Genomic DNA, 24,857 nt, shown 5'->3' on the forward strand with positions numbered 1-24,857 from the left:
TGAGGTTTAATAGTGCATAATTGAGTACGGCAGGTAACTAACAACCATGAAACGGCAAAAATCAGAGAAATTTCCTGCCATGCTCAATATGGAGGTTCGCTTGTGCACAGTTACTGTATAAATTGCTTTATTGTTGAGGAAAAACAACTAAAATTAATGACACTACTAACTTTTTTTTCTTCAATTTACAAAAGTGTGACAGTAGTTAAAATATTTTTCTTATTCACTTTAGTGTATTGATTTGTTTAGACTCAATTCAGATTCAAAACAATGATTCACTCTTCTGGCATTAAAAAATACTATCAGGATTTACTAAAGACACAGTGAAAAAAATAATGCTGAAAAGGCGTTGACAAGGGTTATTTTTGCGTCTGACCTTATTGCATATGCATTTGTAAGAGTTTCCCTTTCAGACGCAAAATTTATGGGAGGAGAGTATTTGAATGAATCATGCAAGATAATTTACTAAGTCAATTTACTGGTATTTGCGCCATTATTTACCTTTATTATCATTATTTTCTTTAATTTGCGCGTAGTCAGTAGATCAAGCACAGCCCAGCGTCGCTTTTATGGAATTGAATTTAATTAAATGTTTTTTTTTTTTTGTGCCAGAATATAATTAATTAATATGAATAATTAATTAGATCGAAACTGAAGAGAATCAGGACTAGAAGTACAGTGCATTGCGAAAGTATTCATACCCCTTCAGCATAAGGCTGCAACATGACAAAATATGGGGAAAAAATAAAAAATAAAGGAGCATGAATACTTTTGCAAGGCACTGTATATTAACTACAGTAGCACCACCAAATATGGACAGGGAACGGCACCATCATCATCTCCAGTGGGTTATGGGTCTTTACGGAATGCTGTCATCCACAACAAACTGTATTTCCTTCCACTGGAAAAGTACTACTCTGGTTTAATCAAACGCTTTATTAAGCAAGATCTATATTTTGCTTCTGACAAATGCTTTTTTTCCTATTTAGAAACTTATTTGGCACCTTTCCGGATCAATTTTTGAGCAGCCAGAGATTCCCTTTCCCCCGGCTGTTTTCCAGGCTCTGTCTTGCTTGCTCTGTCAAGCTCATTCTGTCTCTCAGCCCCAGCCATTTCTAACAACATAAACTGCCAGCTGATCTATTTCTGATCAGCTGCACCTGTGCCCAATTATCCCTGTGAAATGGTTTATGCCAGCAAGACGGTATTCCTTGTTGTTTATCCTCTTATCTAGGCACTGACGGGGAGCACAGGGGCTGTTTTTCCCATTTGAATAAGGTCTGGACACCCAAAGCTTGGTGTGTGCTGATACTCTATTATTAATTTCATACTGGGTCTGAGACACACACTATCTTATGGGGTTGAACAGTAGGAGAGGGGAAGAAAAACAACATCCCATAAGAACGAGCAATGATATAATGTTTTTGTACATCCAGCTAATTGCAGATTTACTAGCTGCAGGTGCTTCTCACTATTTATTCTAAGTCCCTGTTTTGCACTTTATCTCCCGCTGTGCATACTGCAAACAATCTGTAGGAGTGTGTAAAAATAACATTTCAGATCAGGGTATAAAATCCATCAAATTTCCACCAAAAAAGATTATATTTATGTTCAAGATGCAGAAAACCAACAGAGTGTGTCTCAATACGCTCCATAGTTTAAAAGTAAGGGCACTGCCCAGAGAGTAGCACATTTGTAGAGCTGTCCCATGATTTCCACTGAAATGCTCTTAGAATTATGCTGCTTGGAGGAGGGATGTCATAGCTGGGAATGACAACACACTCGAGTTGACCGTGTTCCAGTACGCAGGTCAGAAAACTAAGATGGATGTGTCCAGGCAAACATTTGCTGTGCTTGCTCTTTCGGAATACAGACACATAAAAAAAGCAGTATTTTGCACAGATAATGCTGAAGTATCATGTCTACAAATAGAGGTTGGCTATTACTGTGTACACCACTGAATTTGAGACACAGACAAACAGTGCTATTAAACAATATATTACCAATATATTACTAATGTTTTACTACGGTTGATGTGCTGAGCAGCCATCTTGGATTCTGAAGTCATTGTTGTTGCACTTCCCCCGAGTTTCCCAGACGCAACTCCGACTAGAGGGGGCGTTCCAGTTAGGGCTGGGACAATACATTGATTCTCGATTCACGATACAATGATTCTGGATCGATTCTGATATTTTCGATTCTAAGCTTAGTTTTAACAGCAGATGGCGTCTAGGCTAGTTTTTAGCTGCACACTCAAATGCTCACGAAGAAGAGTGCTGGAGAGTGCTTAGGCGTTCGGCTGAGTCATGTAAGTGGTTAAATATACTTGCACCTCAGCTCAGAATGCTTTTATGACGCAAAAATGTAAACACAGCCTACTGCGAACACCCTTGTAATTCGAACTTTCTGAATGATTATTTTAGGTTTAAGTGGTGTGTGTAAAGGAACTGGAAGCAAGCAGAGTAAGGGTGTTTCTAAAGACCGTAGTGCCATCTGCTGTTAAAAACTAAGCTCAGAATCGATTCGAGAGAGATTCGCGATACATCTGAAAATATCAAAATCGCTCCAGATTCTTTGTTTCGCGAATCAAGAATCGATGTATTGTCCAAGTCCTAGTTCCAATTAAAATATCCTACTGGGGACTAGGACATTCCCACTTCTGAGGACAAATGGAATGCACCATTAGTTCTCACTATATTAATGTATCTATGCTGATAGATTAAATAAATTAAAGTTGTTAGATTAAAAAAAAAGATTAAATATTAAATTTTTATTTGTGCATTATATTTTGTTCTTTTTTTTTAATTATGTTTGATTAATGTCAAATTATTTATTTATGAGCTCTGTACAAGTTGCATGATGGTGTGTTGTGTGGTGATGCTGTTTATAAATACCATTTGATGTTTAATAAGCAATCTTGTAATCAAATCAAATCAAATCAAATAACTGAGTAATCAGTGCCCTTTTTTGTGGAACAAGGCACTTTCTAGTACTCAAATTCGTATTTAGGATATACAGAGAACTAGGGATGGGAATGAGACACAAGTTTCTGACACTCACGCCTCTGAAGTTGCTCATGGCCTGGAAGTAGATGAGGTAGTTCTTCCTGGGGTCCAGGGGGGTGTTCCAGTAGCCGTTATAGGTGTGGTTGTCCCCCACAGTAAAGGGCGTGGCTTCAGGCAGACTGCTTGGGGGCAGCTCGGCAGTATAGTAGTGTGGAGCTCCACGGGCCTGAGCCTCACCGTGAGATGTAGGAATGGGGAAGCAGTCTTGAACACCCAGTTCTCTCTTCACTTTCCTACCAGCTTCCTCCTCCACGATAACTTGATACGTGCTATACATACATACACACACAGAGCAATGTTTTAATGATAATATTATAGGAATAATCGTAATAATGCATTGCTAAAGGAATATTCTGGGTTCACTATAAGTTAAGCTCAATTGACAGCACTTGTGGCATAATGTTGATTACCATAAATAAATAATTTCTAAAAAACAGTTAAAGTTGATAATCCATTAAAACTTAAAAATACAACATACAAAACGTTAAAATACCAATGTTGAGATACTATTTTAGGTTTTATTAATATTTTGAATTAGATTTTATTTTTATATTCTCTGCTTTCATTTTAATTTTAGTTAAAGTTTTATTGATTTTGTTGTGTGTTTTGTGATTTTTATTAGTTTATTAATTTTTGTATTTCAGTTTTTATTTTAGTTATTTTAGTACATCAAGTTAATCTAAATGAAAATGAGAAACGATGCCTTTGCAACTAACAAATAAGCAAATACGCAAATACATATATATATACACACACACACACACACACACACACATGAATGGGAGTTAAAATTTATTATGTAAACAATGTGTGTGTTAACATTCTGTGTAAAGTTATAAACAATTTTAAATGCCATTGTCTTGTAAATTCTTCTATAAAGATTTCTGTAAATTCTTCTATAAGCTTCACATTTCTGCTTTTACTGTAAATCTCTAAAAAAAAAAAAAAAAAAGCCCATTTCCTTCAATTGTAAGTGCCTCACCATAACCTAAAAACCATTATATATATATAATAAGGGAAAATAAGGGATGAGTAGAAATTATTTTCTGTTGTAATCAACATTATGCCAGCCAACAATTCTGTAGGTTGAGCTTAACTTGTATTCAATCCAGAATATTCATTAATTCATTTAAAGCAAATGATGTCACTCTCACCTGACCGGAGCTCCTCGGCCTTGTGCTGGACGCAGCAGGACTGTGATGGTGCTTTCCGTCTCACTCAGAGGGGACGGCATGTCTCCATAATCGAATGTTGGTGCTTTAAAGTGAGACATAAAACAAAAGAGACAGAATGATATGAGAATATCTTCCTAAAACTTTTTAACCCACTCATCAGAAGAAAACTTCTCTAAAACACTCAGAGTCAGAGTGATGGGAAGAAAAAAAATTATCAAGAGCTCAGCAGTCAAAAAGAAATAGTGCAGGATCCAAATCTATTGTGTACATTAACTGTCATTTCAACGTGATGCAAAGTGAAGTTTACGCTAATTATTAAAAGCCAACATAACCAGCTAAACAATTAGACAAACCTCATGAACAACGCCTACATTGTTGTCTGAAATAAGACTGCCCTAATTCACAAAAACAACAAGCACTTCATATGAACGCTTTCTTTTCCAAACCTGTCCCTCTGCATGTCTTGAACTCAGGGTGTAATTAAAAGCTGTGCATGTGGGACAAATAAAGGGAAACTCATTTAGACGGATCTGAGTCTGGACTGCATCCTTCCCATGAGACGGTCGTGTTGAGCAATAACTTTTTCCTTAATATCAGCAGTCAATTAGAGCTGATGAGCAAAGGCAAACAATCTGCGAGAAATCAATGATTATGATATTAAAAGCAGGCTTGGAAAAACTGCAGCTACTTGAGTGGACTTCAGTAAAAGTGAGGCCTCAGGTGACTTTGCATGCTTCTAGACACACACACACACACACACACACACACACACACACACACACACACACACACACACACACACACACACAAAAAAAAAAACTAAATATAATTATATGGTCTACATACATATGATGCAACTTAGAGATAAGAGAGCGCCCAAAAGCATATTCAATATAGTATGTACGCACACACAAACAAGAATACAGCTGATCAAATATGTACTTTTGTCCAGAGTACATCTAGTCTAACAGCCTCTATCAATATAACAACATCAAAGTGTCCATGGCGCAACACCTTTGTCTGAAGTATAGTGTGCATACTGAAATGAACAGAAATAAGGGTGTAATGCATCTGTTTCCGTTTCTCTACTCAGTCCCTGTTTGACTTTGAGTCCTGCAGCTGAATAAGCTGTAGTATTTATAATTAAAATACCTTCCTCCAGAAATATACCAATAATGCAGATAATTTACAGTGAGGTATATTCCCATTACAAATTAAATTGTCAGTATAACAATTAGAGTTCTGTTGCAAATCTATTGAAAAAAAAAGTGTTTCATAGCATCACTCGAACTGCATGAACTTCTACGATTTGTGTAAAACCTGATGATCATATTATGAAACTAAATATGCCTACAAAATGCTATTCTGAGTCCCAAGTGGCGTCAGACTTTGGACATCATAATCATCTTAATAATAAATAAATAAGTAAATAAATAAAATTGCTGAACAAAACAATGCACACAAAATTGCTAAAATAAGAAACCCTCAGAATTCACTTCAACAACAATAACAAAATCAATTTATTTATCCATTGACAATTGATTTTGAAACTGATACACGGTGAAACAACCTCGACTGCTAATCTGCCAAGTAGATAGTGTTATCGGGCCAACGCCAATAATCTCAAAACAACCAAATATTGGCATATTAATGTCCATCACCACACTAAATCCTCTTATTGTTGGACATTGTGTATCTGAGAATATGCCGGGCTGAACATATATCACTTTGCATCAGTCCAGGGTTGAGGAATCCTGATTTAGCATCAGCTGCATCTGCTTGACAGCAGCATATGGTGCTGTTTTGTAAGCCGGCTAGTTTTCAAATGGTGAAGATGACAGTGATGTCAGTTCTCTTTGAGGCGAGGGAAAACGTGTAATGTTCTTGAAGGGCCTGTTGGGTTCTGAGCATCTGCTGTGATTCAGTTTCACTATCACTTCCTCAGTTCCACACGGGAATACATAATGGCTCTTAAGTGGCGATATGGGCATACTCGCACATACACGCTTCAGAGATCAATAGCGCACCTGAAGCACAGGATGATGAACCGGAAACTCTGGAGTTTCACATTTTTCCTTTTCTGAGAAACCTGTTTTTGTTTCACTTTGTTCCTGTCTATTCAACTGCTGCCATGTATTTCTGTACCTCAGACATCTCCTGAAAGATCTGAGGCATTTCAATCAACAGTTTGTAGATCTCATCTGCTACATCTGAGGGTGCGTGAAAACACTCACATGCACGCACACGTTCATTTCCCATCATTGCAGAAGTGTTCTGTTCCTGTAATGCTAAACAAAAGCAACTTCTGCATTTATTTCAAATGAAAACTCATTATAAAACATTCTGATTTTTCATTCAAACATGAAATTACAGCACCTGTTTTGAATCTGAGGTTATTGCGTGTTCACAGCAGATGAACAGATGCAAAGGTCAGTAACCATCCATCAGAGGAGGAAAGGAGAATAAAGGCAATAAAAATTAACTACAGTTTCTTATCTTTTTCTTACTAACGTACGTGAGTCAGCGAGCGAGCGAGCGAGCACACCCATCCAAGTGCACACACACTAAAAATATGGTCAGAAAACACTTAATCACACTCACTATGGGCCAACTGATGGGTCAGATATGAAGTGGAAGTGCCCTGTTTTACACACATATTTGCATGTGCAGACACCCACACGTACAAGCCCCCAAAAACAAACATATGCAGTCCTCACCAGAGATGTTGGTGGTGATCTCAGTGAGAGCTGTTTGGCCGAAGCCTTTGGCGGTGCGCGCCCGAACTGAGATCAGGTAGGTGGTGCCAGGATGCAGGTTGGAGAACATATGGTACGTCTCGTTCCTCAGCTTGGATACAGTGCGCCTCGGGCCTGGAACGTTGATCCCGGGGTCTGATGATTCAATGCTCTGGTAGCTGATCTGTAATTACACATATTAATACCTTTTAAATAAATCATATTTTCATTAAATCACTGTTGTTTTGGAACTAAACACATGATGACTCAGTGTGTGGTAGCTCAGATCAAGCACTGCTTTATAAAAGTTTGCTAACCCTGACATCGTTATTCAGAGTGGGCTGAAAATGATTCATATATGAAATCAAACATTTATTGTACAAACAATACGTGGTAGCCTACTCAAAAATATCAGCGGGAAGCCAGTGGACATGTTAGACTATCATCTTTACAGCAAAAAAAGTATTGTGATGGCACCATATTGTCACAGCACTCACATACTATGCTCTAGTCTGTGTTGCCTGCCATCATGCAAAGTGGCTTTTTTTGAAACCGTTTTCATTGGAAGAGTAAAAACACTATCTGGACAAATTTAGTCTGGAACCTAAGTTAATCGACATCATCATCTTGTTTATAGATTTTTTTTTATGTTGCACAAAGCAATTTTAAGAGTAAAGTAGAATCCACACACCAAATCACATTCTTTGTATTTAAGTTCAGTGAAACCTGACACCAAAACTTCAAGATCCATTATCAGAAAAGTTTTACTGAATTACATGATGACACAACAAAATGGTGCAAAAGAAAAAGTAAAGATGTGCACAAATATGGAGAAATGTTTCAGTGCTTTCAGTGCTCGGCCACATGTAAACCTGATTCATTTCTTCAGTAAACCTATTCTGGATTTTTGGATTTTTTTTTTCTTGGATTTTTGGCCTCGTTACATTGAACATTACATTACATTGGTGTGTAGATTCTACTTTATTCTTGATGTGTATTCTTGAATAATTATTTACCAAATATAATTTGCTGCATTTGCAGAGTTTGAATTGAATCGAGTAGCAAACAGGATGGACAGTTGCAAAAAAAAACTGAATAGAAGTAACAGAAATTCAATGAAATTCAACTATTTTAACTAAAAACAGTTTTAAAATTTAAAAGTCTTTAGATTTAACGGTTTGTAGGAATGATGGATGGATGGATGGATGCATGAATGGATGGATGGATGGACTGACAGATAGACAGATATTCCCATTTAATTCAAATTCACACAGATTTTAATATTAAGAACAGAAAGAACCTTTGCTGCACTATAATCAGTACTATACTGATTAGTAATCAGTACAGTACTTGCTACACTATAATCAATGTTCACCATGGAGTCCAAGGGCCTCACAAACTTTCTGATCACAAGCATGCAGTGCATTAGAGTGTAAGCTGCCTAATTCCTGCTTTTTTACAGTGCGGCATACTTCTGGGACTTAGACACCTGTACCTGGCCTCTTTTAAGATATGAGGCATGGATGATAGCAGTGGTGGAAGGTTTGAGGGGGAACGCAGTGCCCTGCGAGCCTGTCTTCAGCGGTGCTCAGAGAGAAGTGGACAATGTGCTAATCTGAGAGAAACGAGAGCGAATTCTCCAGGCTCTGCCTCTCTCTTATTCTTTCCCTCTTCATCTCTCTGTATGCCTGAGAAGATCAGGCTGCTTGAGCCTGAAAATCTGTCCTTGCCTCCACTTTATAGGTCAAGCCTTTAAATCCCCTTTAGAAAACATCCTTGGGGCGACTTTGGTAGCTATGGTCTGGGGAAAAAAGAAACGCAACTTATCAACGAGAGATAACTCGGTAAGTGCAAATGGTAAGAGAGGAGGCGCCTGATGGACAGAGGTGGCATTCAAAAAATGTGATGATCTCGATTCCATAGCCGAGCCGATTGACGGATCCACAAACAAAAGCGACTTTTCCTCTTGAGGTGAGATGTGGGTTCTGGAGCGTGACAGAAGCGGCGTTCTCACAACTTTTTAGTGACTGACTGAGAGCCTGAATCATGGGTGAGGAGAAAGGTGACACTGAGGCAGGCAGTGTGACCAGAGAGAGAAAGAGTGTGAGAATGTTCTGGAACAGAGGAACAGAGAGACAGATGCTGGCTGTGGGAGGCCCACCACCTTTCCATTGAGCAGGACGAATCTGTGTGCAGTGAACGGAAGAATGAAGAAACAGTTTAAGGGCTTTTATTAGACTGTTAGCTATCATTCTTTTTGGGACAAAGGCATAAGCTTTCAATTTGCTGCAGTTCGGATGTATTCATCTTAAGAACACGATTATACAATGATTCATTTTTTTTGTTTGGCGCACAAAATTACACTGTAAAAAAATTATTCTTAGATATAAATAATAAAAATAACCAAATATTTAATTGATTATTGTCACTTTTTTGTTTGACTTCATGAAGTAGTGCAATAGAACAATTTGTAAATCATATGAATAAGTTATAAGTTGGTAGGAAATTTCTTAGTTTAAATTCATTCAAGATATTTAAAATAATATAAATTAATAATAATAAAAAACAACTCAAAAAAGTCATCCAAACTGTGGGATGGATGGACGGATGGATGGATAGATGGATAGTTAGACAAGCAGACAGATTTTTCAGTTAGATCCATTCTAATTCAAATTTAACTTTAAAAATAATTTAACATGTAAAATATAAATAATAAATATCAAAAAATAAACAACTTAAAGTCATGTAAACTGTAATGCAAAATGTAATGTAATGTCTTTTTTGTTTCATTTTTACATTGTGTCTTTGATTTTGATCATTTATATACAAGGCACACTCAATTTTAATAAAAAATAAATTATAAAAGTTTTGATCTCATAAAATTTAGATATTTCAATTGTTGTGTCTAAAAAAACTATTCTTCTATGGGTTATACGTGACACGTATAAAAAAAAAAAAAAGTCATCCAAACTTTGGATGGATGGATGGATGGATGGATGGATAGATAGATAGATAGATAGATAGATAGATAGATAGATAGATAGATAGATAGATAGATAGATAGCAGTGTCTTGAAATCGCCCTTCACTAGATATTGTTGAAAAGTTGTTATTTTGTTTTTTTGGTGCACAAAAAGTATTCTTGTTGCTTTATAACATTAAGGTTGAACCACTGTAGTCACATGAACTGTTTTAAATATGTCTTTAGTAGCTTTCTGGGCATCTGAAAGTGTTAATTATCTTGCTGGCAATGGAGGCCTCACTGAGCCATCGGATTTCATCAAAAAATATCTTAATTTGTGTTCTGAAGATGAACGAAGGTCTTACGGGTGTAGAACGACATGAGGGTGAGTAATTAATGACAGAATTTTTGGGTAAACTAACCCTTTAACATTGTGTGTGTGTGTTTGATTTTGATCATTTATATACAAAGCACACTTAATTTTAATTAAAATAAATGATCTCATAAAATGTTGATATTATTTCAATTGTTGTGGCAAAAACAACTATTCTTCAATGGGTTGTACGTGACACTACCTCAGTAATGACTTCTTGATATCATTCCAAAACCGTTCCAGAAGCTCCTACAGCAGCCACATTCATAAAACATTGTGGTATGTTGGTAAAGGCTCGGGGCTGGAGGGTTGCTGATTCAATCCCCTCGGGAACTGAGCCATGAGCAATTATCAATGTGTCCTCAAGCAAAGCAATTAACCCCAGGCACAATGAGGTTCATGTTTGTTGATGGCGTCATGGCAAAAAATTCAAACAGGCAAGATTCTAAAATGGCAAAAAGTGTAGGAGACAGCATATATAACTTTAGATAGAGACATCTTTCTGTCATTTACTAACAGATGGCTGGTGCAGTAGGGACCAATTAGAGCAGGGATGGCCTTGGTGGCTTATGTGTCTCTGGCAGCATGCAGAGTTCCAGGTCCAAATCATGACTTCATACATACTTCTGTCTGTCACTGACTGAGTTGAGAAAGAACAACAACTCCTCAGCATTTCCGGCCAACTAGACTGAAACTCTGAATTTTACAGGAATGGAAAACACTCACATTCCAAGGTCTTACTAATACAAATACTGTCAGTCAGAACTGTGCGCACACGCATGCAGGGGATCATGTGTTAGCGGCACGTTCATAAATAATTTAGACTGGCAGTCCAATTTTAACACACAGTGGGAAGTTTTGTCTTTCAAGGATTGTGGTTCATCGATATTTCACCTGGTAAAAATGCTGACGTGCCAGAGTGAATCTCCGAGGCTTCAGACAGCGTGAGAGTAATGGATATGAGTGCGGTAAAGAGCAGAAAGCACATACCTCATACTGCGTGATAAGGCCGTTGGGTTCCACCGGCTCCTCCCACTTCAGGAAGATCATATCCTCCAGCGGCGTGAAGGTAAGAGATTCGGGAGCAATGCCACCGGGAACTATGGGAAACCGAAGAATGGTTGTGGTTATGAATGGAGACACAGAAAGATCCTACACTGTTGGATTAGTAATTTCTCTAGCATTTACTCAAAGTGAGAAGGTTAATTGCTTAAAGTCCCCCAAAGGTCAACTCTAATATCCTCATTACAGCCGTTGTCATTATAAAAGTCTTAAGCAGGCCTCTTAGCTATTAACATATTACATAGACTCATCCATTATAACTAATATCAGTCATTTGGATATGTGATATGGAACCAAAGAGCTGATCCATGTGTGTATCTGGGGACTTTAGGCTCTGGGAATCCAGCTAAAAAGAATAGTGTATATGTTGTGTTTTGAATGCTGAATTGCTTGGGTCCCCATCCAGCTTCTTAAAGGAACAGTTCGCTCAAAAATTTTAATTCTGTAATCATTTACTCACCCTCCAGTTGTTTCAAACATGTATGACTTTCTTTTGAAACAAACATTTTTCATGTTATTAACTAAAACTATTTTTGTTAATTGAAATAAAGCTGAAATAAAACAAAAACAATTATAAGATGAAAAAATAATTAAAATTTAAAATTAGAAATGTTTTGGCAACTACATGAAATAAAATAAGCTGAAGTTGAAGTACTTAAACTAAAAGTGAAATAAAAAATAAAGCTTAGTAAAAATTAAAAACAAAAATCTTATATAAATAAAATAAAATTACTAAAACAAACTAAAATTAAAACTGAAAATATTAAAATAATAGCTAATTAAAATATGAATAAATACCATATCATAGTAATATATTAGCTTTGTGTGATTTCATTATTTATATACAGAAACTTTTCATTAGCTCTTCTGCATATTCTAATTTGATGTATTTTAATGTAGTTACAAAACAAGTGATGTCCTTTGACATCTTCACACAGCATACAGCATATTTAAGTACTACTGTACAGTAGAGATGTCAAAAGTACCGACTTCGGTACCTATCGGTACTGAAATTTAAAAAATGTGACGCTTTGAGTGCTGTTGAGTGGATTCGTAAACACCTCTGATTGGCCATTGTGTTCACACGCTCATCGGATGTGTCAGCGATTGGCTACAATGATCAACGCACGGCAGCATTTGAAAGCACACGGAAGTGTTTGAATTTTAAAGCATTTTGAAAGTGGGAGCGGGACCATTTGAAAGCAGGCGTCTATCAACGGAACAGCAGAGTTACGCTGTTCAATCAACCACACCGTAAAACCAGCTTTAACCAGCCTGGAGCAGCATGGAATTTCATGCTGGTCTAAGCTGGACTTCTCAGCAGGAGATACAAAGCTTGTGCGACAGAAAGAAAAGGCCACACTTGCAGTTGATGACATGGCTTTTTTAGCTGATTAATATTAACACGGTTTCATTAACAGACATAAACGCTGGCAGAGAGAATGAGGAGGAACTGGAAATGGTGCTAGAGAGACAGATGACGTTCTGACTTCTCACATACTGCAGCAGTAACACATCAGCAGATGTTTTTACAGCCATTTGTGCTCTGTCACTGAGCCATCCTTGTTAGCCCTTGGGTATGTGCACAGTGTGTGTGCGCGGGGTGATAGTTGGTGAAGCAGAGATAGCCAGTGGCGAAAATAACACGCTCACTCAGATTGAGTCAAAATCGCTGACTCAATCACTTTTTCTTGTGACAGGCCATGAAAGAAAAGAATTGCTGATTGAAGCTTCAGAGGAGTGTTGATAATTGAGCACTCTCTTTCCTCCCTCTCCTTTTCTCTCTCACTTCATCATACTTCCTGTCTGAGTGAAACGCTTGTGTTTCAAATTTTTCCCAGAAAATTATTTTGTCTTTCAGCCAAAATTTCTGCAGCCCGCGCTGGCTGGATCGAGCGCAGAAACAGGCATAAAACTCTCCTCTGACCTGCCCATGCTCAGCTCCCTGAAGAGAATGATTAAAAAAATTATTTCAAATCCATTTCGGAATGTCTGTCTCTTTATGATTGTGACGTTGAACAGATCTAAAAGAAACATTTTTATATTTAGAAGACTCCACAAGTAAACACTATGAAATAAATGTATAGGAAAATAATCAACTCTACAACTTAAAGGCCCAGTTTCACAGACAGGGCTTAGACAAAGCCAGGATTAGGCCTTAGTTCAATTAGGGAATTTAAGTATCTTTTATAAACGTACCCTAGAAAAAATATTACTGGTGTGCATCTTGAGACAAAAAAAAATGGCAATGACATTTTTTAAGATATGTCAGAGCAAGTTGCTTTCAATTAAAAAAGCTCAAACATGCATTTTAGTCTAGGACTAGCTTAAGCCTTGTCTGTGAAACCAGAGGAAAGTCCGTCCATCCATCTGTCCATTCATCCATCCATTCATCAATCAGTTTTATTTCAATAAAAAGTTCCTTAACAGTTTACTTTAACTGGAAAATATCTGATTATTTATTGGACACTAGGCTTTCAATCACCATTTTTTGTCCTGCCTTGAAGCCTGGTTCTCTATATAATGGCTAGGTGATACTTAAATGGGCAAGATTTGGCAACCTTTGGCAATTGCCATTGGTAAATATTGTAAAAAATTCAGTTGATTAGTAGTAGTCTGAAGTTGTAGCATTAACACATTTTGTTACACAATGTTACACATTTTGCCATTCATAAGACATCTGCGCTTCCCCACCAGCTGCCACTGAAACAGAAGTACAAAAATTGATATATACAGATTAATATTCATTGAAAGCTCCACTACTCACTGTCCTCCTCGGTCTGAAACATGACCTCCTTTCCTTCCTTCTTGCCCTCGGTGTTGGCAAGTGCCAGGCGTATTTGGATGGTGTGAAAAGGAGGCAGATCTCTGAGGGTGAAGCGCGAAGTGTTGTGCTCCACAGCCAGGCATTCTCTCACAGTGGTGTTGTGCCCCCCGCCGCCCCCTGCGGTCGTGTAACGGTAGCACAAGGAGACGGAGTACGTGTGGCAGCGGGTCAGGTTGAAGGCCGGAGTCTCCCACTGCAAGGTCAGCTGACGCGACTGGATCTCCGAGGCTCTAAGACCACGCAGCGCCCGCATGGGCTCTATTGGAATGGAAAACAGTGGAACATTTTGTTAACATAAGCCAAAAGTGCAGGGAATCTGGACAGGGACATCACCGGGTCATAAGACTTCTCGCCTACCCCACCCACCATAGATAGGAGGCAAACCCACGGTCAAAAAAGGTTGACGGACCACCTGCTAATGAGCACACAACTCATGCCAAATTACGTTAATTAATTCCACAGGCTGCAGGTTGTAGTCTCTCTCCCGCCATTTGCCACCTCCGTGTCGCTAAGCAAATCGAGTATCTGCCTGCACATCGTCCAGGGGCCATGAGCCCCGTTCAAGGACATTCAGTTCTGCCAGTTACCGTTAGTGCAAGGTCATTGCATTAGGCCAACTATTTTTGGCATACCTCACATCTGTGTTCGTACTTTCTTATTTACCGAGGGCAGAAAGATCAGCGACCACCTTTGGCGTATATGATATAAAGAGACAGAGGAAGTCACTGTCTGTAGGGCACACAGGAACCTTAGTGTTTCTCACAGAGAGAGGCGCAGACAGCAGGGAGGGTGAACCAAGGACATCCAGCCCCACTATCAATGAGCGCATTTGTCATGGTCCATTATTAAGACAATCAATGCATTTTTGTCAAATAGATCTCCACATAATGTATTGTATTTCTTTGTTCTTTTAATGGGGCCTGATGACTAACGGGCCCAAGTGGGAAGGTACAACAAAGGGGATGTGAAGCGTGCACTTCCTGTGAAAAGTCATGGCTCAAGGTCTTTATTGTTCCTCTTGAACCGATGCTTAGAAGACATACTCTTAAGAATTAGGTTTACTGCTAAGGGTAAGGTGAGGTAGCTAATGCACCGAGACCGTAAGAACAGCGGGGCTAAATTAGAGGAAATGTATTTCCTTTTGAAGTCCTCGGAGGAGAACACGTATGGATCGCAGAATACTAATTCAGCACTTTTCCTGCAGAATCACACTCGTAACATTAAGCTCTTTTAATCCTGAAATAACTCACACATCAGAGAGCTTTCGCCACACCTTAAGATCTATATTTAGATTTACATTTCGTTTCATTCGCAGATTTACATTTAGATTAACTTCCAGTGCGATTGGGTTTCTTATCAAGTGAAGCACTTAGTCGACCTGAAAATGACACAAATGAAAGATATTCCTTTCCGAAAATACACATTGAATGCAAAGGTCCCATTTGCCTCCACAGGAAATACGACCGAAATAGAGTGTTGGTCGTCTTAATGGAACTATTGATTGTTAGTTAAAAGCAAACAAATGGGATGCTGTTGGCTTGTGCCATCTTTAAAAAACAATCCAAGAGTCTACACTGTGCTCTTTGAGGAGCCCAAAAGGGCCTTTTGTGCCACCCTACTTCCCTTAACCTAGTTCGAAGGCTTTGTCTGGATGCCAAGTGCAGCGCTTCGAGCGCCCACTCCTTGGCACCCATCTGAGATGGGACCGAACCCAGAGAGAGCAGCCAGAGGCCTGGGGCAGCATGTCAATTCCTCACGGGCAGCTGAAAGTCCAAACAAGACCGGTTTCTGTCCCATTACTCTAGATAATGTTGATACATGAGGTAGTCCGGAGAGAACTAAGCTCATTTCTTGTTATACTGTGAACTAATGGCCATGAAGTTCTGGTCGTTGGTCTGTAAAAAGGAAAGGGATGAGAAACATGATTCTGTGATATTTGGAGTAGAGCGGGTTTAATGAAATGTACATAAAAGCATTCGTATATCTGATGTTAAATTATGGGAATAAAAATCATAAAAGATTAAGCTGCTATATGTTACTTTCTCAAAGATATTTATTAAAGGGTCAGTTCACCCAAAAATTATTATCATTATTACTCAACCGTTCAATATTGTGAATTATATGCTGCTATTATAACAATTTAAAATGAGTTTTTTTTTTTTTTTAAATGAGAAAAAAAGTGTCATTTTAAAAAATATAATATATTCCTATGATGGCAAAGCTGAATTTTCAACAGCCATTACTCCATTTTTCAGTGTCACATGATCCTTCAGAAATAATTCTAACATGTTGATTTGGTGCTCAAAAAATATTTTGGGTAACACTTTAGGGTCCAATTCTCACAATTAACTAGTTGCTTATTAGCATTTATATTACTTGGATATTGGCTGTTTATTAGTACTTATAAAGCACATATTAATGCCTTATTCAGCATGACCATATTCTACATCCCTTACTACATCCCTCCTACCCAATACCTAAACTTAAGAACTACCTTACTAACTAACTGAGGCAAAAGTCATAGTTAATAGTTAGTTAATAGTGAGAACTGGACCCTAAATTAAAGTGTGACCATATTTTGTTATCAATGTTAAAAACAGATGTGCTGCTTAATATTTTTGATACCTTTTTGTTCAGGATACGTTGATGAATAGAAAGTCCAAAAGAAAAACATTCATTTGAAAATAGAAATCTATTGAAACATTATAAATGTCTTTTCTGTATTTTTTGATTTAATTAACATAGTTATCCCAAACATTTGAACAGTATTGTATATAGTGAGCAGTGGCTGTCAAGCCCTAGAAGGAACTAAAGGGTACCATAAAAATGGCATAGAAGGGGTCCATGTGACTCATGCAGGATATTTCAAGTCTTCTGAAGTCATACAATTGCTTTGTGTCAGGAACAGACAGACACATTTTCAGTAATACTTGCATATTAAGCCATTGCAGATTTTTAAACTTGGTGCTCCGTGTCTTAAATTTTAGTCTGTTCCTTACACAAAGCTCCATTCAGAAAACTTAAACAGCACATAATGGTGATTTTATTGTGCTTTTTGGGCCTTTTGGGGCGTGACAGCCAATGATCACTATCTACTTTCATTTTATGGAAAAAAGCAGGACACTGTTCAAAGCATCACCTTATTTCATGCAAGAAAGAAAGTCATACAGGTTTGGAATGACACAAGAGTAAATGTGCATTTTTGACTTACTTTCTTCTGCAGAGCACAAAAGATGATGTTTTGAAGAATGTTTCAACTGTTTTTGTATACATAATAAAAGTCTAGGGTCCAAACCAACAATGGATCCCATCAAACTTAAATTTACTGTATTGTGTTCTGCAGAAGAAAGCAAGTCATACAGGTTTGGAATGACACAAGGGAAAGTGAATGATGACAAAATCTGCATTTTTGGGTGCACTGTACCTTTAAGTCATTACAGTCCAGAGTATAACTCACTCCGAACAACACCTAAAGAGACCCAGCAGCAGGTGGAGGTCCATCTGTGAACCAGACTGTGGCAGAAGTGCAATGTTTGTCCCATTCTTCCATCTTTTTCCACTTTCTAATCTCCCTCTCCTCCAAGGAACATTCCTTCACATTGAGCCCTGCTCCTAATCACAACAACGCCTCATCAAGCACACCTGGCCGTGTTCTGTGAAATGTCCAGCAGTTCCCTGGCTGTGCCCACAGGACTGTGCCTGCTTTCATCATTTTTATGTAGGTCACTACCAAGAGCTGCGCACCAGGATGCAATCTTCAGCTGCAGCCAGAAACAACCCAGTCATCCCATCAATCATTTCACTTTCCTCCAGTTTTTTGGAGGAGAACTCACCTAGGGTCGTGAAAGTATCTAAAGTTCTTGCTGTTAAAAAATAAATAAAAATGAGCTGCTAGGAGTGAGGAACCATACATGGTGAGCCTAATATACAAATAAATAAATTAATAAGATCTTGTTGCGTGGGATATATCAACAGGGAAGATTGTCAGCATCGGGTCTGTGTACAGGCGTTAATGGCATCCCCGGATGGAGGCCATTTTGAGCACATCATATGAAGCCAGAGAAGATGATTAAAGTCACCCTTGGAATGGAGTAGGTGAATTCACCTGCTGGATGAAGAAAGATGAGCTGACACTACACTCTATCTCCCCCCCCCCCCACAAAAAAAAAAAAAAAAAATCAGAAAATGTGACCAGTGGGAGTTTGTGATGTTTGGAGGTGCTGTATAATACTTGAGCATCCCAGCCTAAAGATAAAGGGAAGTGTCAAAACCTGTGGGTAAGAAAAACCACAAATGACGTAATCTTCCACTACTGAAAAAAAAAAGTCACCATGAAATCAAAATAGACAATTCTTGTTTTTTTAATGCAATACTGAAGTATTTATTTAAAAAAAATGTATTTATCCATGCACTTTTTTTTCCTTCAATTCATGTGCCCTCGTATGGCTCATAATCATTAATCAAAATAACTTCCCCTCCCTTTTGCAACGACAAATGTCTCTGATGATGTGTTTTTTGGTGCGAGGGCAGGACAAACTGTCACTCACATGAGATTGCAGCAATAGCAAAACAATGATCCAACAATCCAATCAATTCCCGATGGACAAAATCACATCTCGCCCTACTTTTTTTTTTTTTCGTTATTCGAGAGGCTGTTTCACTCGGATATACGTCATTATAGGGAAGAAAAGACAATCACAAATTCTGTTTCATTCCGACTTTAAACCAGTCTAAGCTAGTTTAGCTGAGTCAGGTTGGTCTGTTGGCTGGTTTAAAAGGGATTTCAGCTGATCAGGCTGGGAGACTGGCTAAGCACCACTTAAACCAGGCATCTACAACCAGTTTAAACCTGCTATGATCTGTTAACTATCTTAGAATAGTTTAGCTCTTTTTCTCTCTTTCAGCAAAGTCAATATTTTAACCATTTAACCATGAGCTTAAATGGAGAGCAAATGGACACTACAAGAAAACAATCTCACGTCTGCTCTAGAGTTTAAGAAGAGATTGTGGTTAGATGGCTTAAATCATATACAAACACAAGTCAGACATTTAAAAATTAACTCAAATATTTCTTGATGAAATTTTTTATCCACAATACTCTCCATAACCTTTTTATAACTTTAAAAATCACGACGAAATGGAGGTTGTGACAGATCTTTTCTTCCATATTGTGAGGTACATCCAAGGGTAATGGATTATCCAAAAAGAAAAATGTAGGACAGGGCTTGGTTCTACACTCAAAAATGATTTTTTGATGCTGTTCACTTTATTTAAACAATTCATTATGATTAAACAACACCATTGTAACAGGTTTCTCATTCAAACATGATTGCATTATGTTAAACGATTACTCTTTGGCTCAACTTGATGTTTCATGTTGAAAAAACATGTTTCAATCAAGTCGCTCAATAAAATGCTTTGCACAGGGCTGGATAGGGAGAGTAAATGTTGAAATAAAGTGTTATTTTATGCAAGGTGAGAAAATGGGAAGACTTGTTAATGTTAAGTTCTATTATGTTGGTATTTAAAAAGAGTTTCTGTTATGTTGATGTTTTTTTTTAAACTTAGACATGTCCAAATAACTTGATTCAATTAAGTTCATCCTACATGAAATATTTGAGTAAAGTTATTTGTTAGAGTTATTTAATGTGATACCATTGTCCATGATTGAATCAAGTTCAGCCAAAAAGATTTTTTTTTTTTTTTTTTTTTTTTTTTTTTTAAGTGGTTCATCAGTTGTTGATTGGATTTTGAGATGTGGACAGTGAAATCAAAAGTAAAGTCAGATAAACATGAGCTTTTAAGTGGACAAAATGATTGGAAAAGACCTGCACACGTAACCAGAGAGAAGTGTAACGTTTTCCTTGAAAAGTCTAGTTATGACATTTTAATTAAACATTATGAGGTAAAAACATTTAATAAAAAAATGAAACATCCACGAAAGAATCGTTCACAATAACACATATAACAGGCATTTATAAAATAGATAATAGTGAATTTTCATTTCACGCCGCCTTTAAACTATTAGAAGAGACATCTGAGATTTGATACTTAAAGAGACAGTTCACTACTGTCATCATTTACTCATTCTCATGTCAGTTCAAAACTGTATAAATTTCTTCTGCAAAACACAAAAGATATTTTGAATAATGTTCCACTGTCATGTAGAATGTTTCAACTGAAACATTTTAATTTTTTGGATGAACTATCCCTTCAAGTGTAACATATCTGAGAGCTCCATTAGGTCTCATGAGCAGATCTCTGAGGAATAAAATTTCATTGTACAGTTGACAGGTGAAGCTAATGCATTTAGTAAAGAACTATAAATCCTTCATGAAATTGAGTGAATGTTTCAGTTTTGAAAATAAACTATTGAAGATGATGTTACAAAACAAAGATCTTAAGATCTAAAAATTGTTTTTGTGAGACTAGTTCCTTGGAGACTAATCTGAATATCGAGTCACATGACTGTAGACACTAACCCTCGTTCAACCGTGATTAATAAGTCATTACAATGTATGTGAGCAAGCCCTGTCAAACAAATCAAAATTTCATAGCCTCTGACACAACATTGCGTTCCCACTAGCGCACTTCTCCAAGCACTCAATTATATCTTCGACTTCTATTCAGTTGACGGCAGAATACACAGGAGATTTGAGCATGAACTGAGTATGGAAAACCTCATTTTACTTCCAATCCCACTGATGTGCTTCTATTGAGTCAAAATTACATCTTCAACAGTTCAGCAAATATGACAGGAGCTTAAACAGCCCCAATATTCATGTGCAGCGAGGCACCACTGGGAATATGATGCAAATACTCCATTTAAAGAAGAATTTCAATCTAGACTTAATGTGGAAGAGAAAATGGAAACAGTTGGAAATATTTAGCGTGAATGTCTGCTCCTCATTTTTCTCCGCCTTTCTTTTAGAGACAAAAGCTGTTTAAGACAAAAACGTGACTCACAGACGAATCTTTCTTGCTCCGACTCTCTCGTCTTATCTGCTGATGTCTTTTTCTCTCTGCTATGTCATTCTAAAGCCTCCTATGCTGTCATGCTTTTCCGCTCTCCCTGTTTCACCTGGCTGCCTCTCTTTGTCTTGCTTGCTGATGAATGGTAGGTGTCTGGCCTCCAGAACAAGCTAAGAATGATTGTGATGTGTAATTTAAAAAGGCAGGTGTTGATTTGTGTAATAGCATGTGTGTGTTTAGAAGAGGATGCGATGTAAAATAGTGACCATTACCATGCTGACCAGGTCCAGGGGCGAATCCTCAACCTGCATTTTCACTCTCTTTTTCTCTTGGATAAAAACAGGATCAATCTTCCTAATCACACCCTTTCCAGTTCTGAAACAGCTGGATGTGGCAGAGACTCTCATTTGCAGGTAGAACCATGCATTACCGCACCCCTCGCTGTTTGTTTTGACAGGCACAAGAAGGCGCCACAGGAGAGATGCCCATGGTTTTGGTTGAGAAATTTTAAATTCCAATTAATCATCTACTTTTTCATAAAGTAAGTCGGAGGTATTTTATGAACTGGCATTAAACACTTGACCAAATTCACACTTCACATGCTGTTCCATTAGTAGCTGATCAATATGGGTTTTTAATGGAAAATGAGGATACATTTTAAAAAGGAGAATATACTGGTAGTGTCACTCAAAAGTTTCAAGTAATTAAAGGAATAGTTCACCCAAAAATGAAAATTATCCCATGATTTACTCACCCTTAAGCCATCCTAGGTTTATACGACTATCTTCTTTCAGGCGAATACAATTGGAGATACACTATATTGCCAAAAGTATTGGCACACCCCTTCAAATCATTGAATTCAGGTGTTCCAATCACTTCCATGGCCACAGATGTATAAAATCAAGCACCTAGGCATGCAGACTGCTTATACAAACATTTGTGAAAGAATGGGTCGCTCTCAGGAGCTCAGTGAATTCAACCGTGGTACCGTGATAGGTTGCCACCTGTGCAATAAGTCCATTCGTGAAATTTCCTCACTACTAAATATTCCACGGTCAACTGTTAGTGTGGAAGCAATTGGGAACAGCAACTCAGTCATGAAGTGGTAGGCCACGTAAAACCACAGAGCGCAGAAGTCGCCAACTTTCTGCAGAGTCAATAGCTACAGACCTCCAAACTTCATGTGGCCTTCAGATTAGCTCAAGAAGTGTGTAGAGAGCTTCATGGAATGGGTTTCCATGGTCGAGCAGCTGCATCCAAGCCTTACATCACCAAGTGCAATGCAAAGCGTCGGATGCAGTGGTGTAAAGCACGCCGTCACTGGACTCTAGAGCAGTGGAGACGTGTTCTCTGGAGTGACGAATCACGATTCTCTGTCTGGCAATCTGATGGACGAGTCTGGGTTTGGCGGTTTCCAGGAGAACGGTACTTGCCTGACTGCATTGTGCCAAGTGTAAAGTTTGGTGGAGTGGGATTATGGTGTGGGGTTGTTTTTCAGGGGTTGGGCTTGGCCCCTTAGTTCCAGTGAAAGAAACTCTTAATGCTTCAGCATACCAAGACATTTTGGACAATTTCATGCTCCCAACTTTGTGGGAACAGTTTGGGGATGGCCCCTTCCTGTTCCAACATGACACTGCACCAGTGCACAAAGCAAGGTCCATAAAGACATGGATGAGTGAGTTTGGTGTGGAGGAACTTGACTGGCCTGACCTCAACTCGATAAAACACCTTTGGGATGAATTAGAGCGGAGACTGCAAGCCAGGGCCTTCTCGTCCAACATCACTGCCTGACCTCACAAATGTGCTTCTAGAAGAATGGTCAAAAATTCCCATAAACACACTCCTAAACCTTGTCGAAAGCCTTCCCAGAAGAGTTGAAGCTGTAATAGCTGCAAAGGGTAGGCCAACTCCATTTTAAACCCTACGGATTAAGAATGGGATTTCACTAAAGTTCAAATGAGTAAGCCTCTGACGCGATGTATGACGTAGGATTTAAGAGTAGCATAAGCTTAGACGCCTCTTGCGGTTCAAACAAATAGGGATGTGCAACAAACTCAAGCTCCTCTTCTCTTATAACAAAATCCTCCGACATTTATCTTAAAAAATGATCGTTTTAGACTTCTAATTCATGACTGGTGTTTTGTTTTGCTCTATCCTCTGCGCTTCCGCATTCGTCATTACGTCATGCGTCGGGTCAGAGGTTACTCTTCCACCGCAAATTGATGCAGACGGCCGTCTGCCAGAAGCTAGTTATTATAGTTAATAAAGTTTTAAATATGGTTTTTTTCTTACAAAAACCCATTGCTTTGCTTCAGAAGGACTTCATTAACCCCCCTGGAGCCGTATGGATCATATTTATAATGGATGGATGCATTTTTTTTTTTTTTTTTTTTTTTTTGGGGGGCTTCAAAATGTGCAAAATATATCTCCAATTGTGTTTGTCTGAAAGAAGATAGTCATATACACCTAGGATGGCTTAAGGGTGAGTAAACCATGGGATAATTTTCATTTTGGGTAAACTAACCCTCTAAGATTTTAGCTGCTTAATATTTTGCTTAATATCTTTGAGGAAATTATGATCTTTTTTTTTCAGGATTCATCAGCAAGCAAGATGGAGTGAAGATGGAGGAACAACATTTATTTGAAATACAGTCATTTTAATAATTATAATAGTTTTAATAATAATCTTTTTTTAACATTAAACATGTCTTTACTTTTGATCAATGCATCCTTGCAGAATAAAAGTATTAATTGATTTTTTTTTAAATATATTAAATATAAATATATTTAGGGCCTGAGCACCGATGGTGTGAGGACCCTATTGGAATTGCTTCGTTTATTATTATTCCGCTTCTTCTTCTTCTCCCCAAATGAATCACATTTTTGAGGGCCTAAACGTGCTCGAAAACTCATGAAACTTTGCACACGCATCAGAAGTGGTGAAAATTTACGTCTGTTATGGGTCTCAGAATTAGGCGTGCCAAAATGGCTCGATAGCGCCACCTACAAAATTTCAACGAAGTGCCCCTCGCACCACGTTTCACATACAGGTATGAAATTCGGTAGACATATGTAACAGCCCAATCCCTACAAAAAAAGTCAAAATCTGAAAACCAGCAGGAAGTGAGATATTTTGGATTTTGTCTGCAAAATTTTTGAACTTTTTGCCATTTCCAGGTGTTGTACTTAAACGAACTCCTAGAGCTTTAATCAGATCAACATCATATTCGGTCAGTCTAATCTGAAGGCCTTTGCGATGTTAAATTGCGAAGATCTTGAGTTTTCACTAAAGGGCGTGTCCGTGGCGGACTGACAAAGTCTGATGTTTCGCCATGAAAAAGGAAGCTGTTGTAAGTCAGGCATACAATGTCTGATCTGTCCAAAACTTCACGTGTGATAACAGTCCTGGCCTAAAGACACCTATATGCCAATTTTCAGTTAGTCATAGCGCCACCTGCTGGCAACAGGAAATGGCTTGCTTTACACTGTAACAAATTTCAACATGCCACAAAGTGCCAAACATACTAGAAACACGTTAAATCATGCAACACTTGGCTAATTGCTAATGTATGCGATTAACGCCACGAAACAGGAAGTTGTTGTAACTCAGGCATACAATCTCTGATCTGCTCCAAACTTCACATGTTTGATAATAGTCCTGGCCTGAAGACATCTACATGGCAATAT

At 38.1% G+C, this 24,857-nt stretch overlaps 1 protein-coding gene across 15 annotated transcripts in view; it reads right to left on the bottom strand.

Moving 5' to 3' along the window:
* ptprub (protein tyrosine phosphatase receptor type Ub) overlaps nt 1–24,857 on the bottom strand; it is a 237,756-nt gene that overhangs the window by 64,293 nt on the left and 148,606 nt on the right. For all 15 annotated transcript variants that reach the window (XM_051865407.1, XM_051865418.1, XM_051865417.1 and 12 more), the window contains exons 8-12: nt 14,139–14,456; nt 11,300–11,409; nt 6,958–7,159; nt 4,220–4,322; nt 3,061–3,334 (exon numbers count right to left, since the gene is read on the bottom strand). In XM_051865407.1, coding sequence (XP_051721367.1) covers nt 3,061–3,334; nt 4,220–4,322; nt 6,958–7,159; nt 11,300–11,409; nt 14,139–14,456 — 1,007 coding nt within the window. The remainder of the gene's footprint in view (nt 1–3,060; nt 3,335–4,219; nt 4,323–6,957; nt 7,160–11,299; nt 11,410–14,138; nt 14,457–24,857) is intronic.

Source organism: Ctenopharyngodon idella, chromosome 16, assembly GCF_019924925.1.
Source record: "Ctenopharyngodon idella isolate HZGC_01 chromosome 16, HZGC01, whole genome shotgun sequence".
NCBI classification, from domain to species: Eukaryota; Metazoa; Chordata; class Actinopteri; order Cypriniformes; family Xenocyprididae; genus Ctenopharyngodon; species Ctenopharyngodon idella.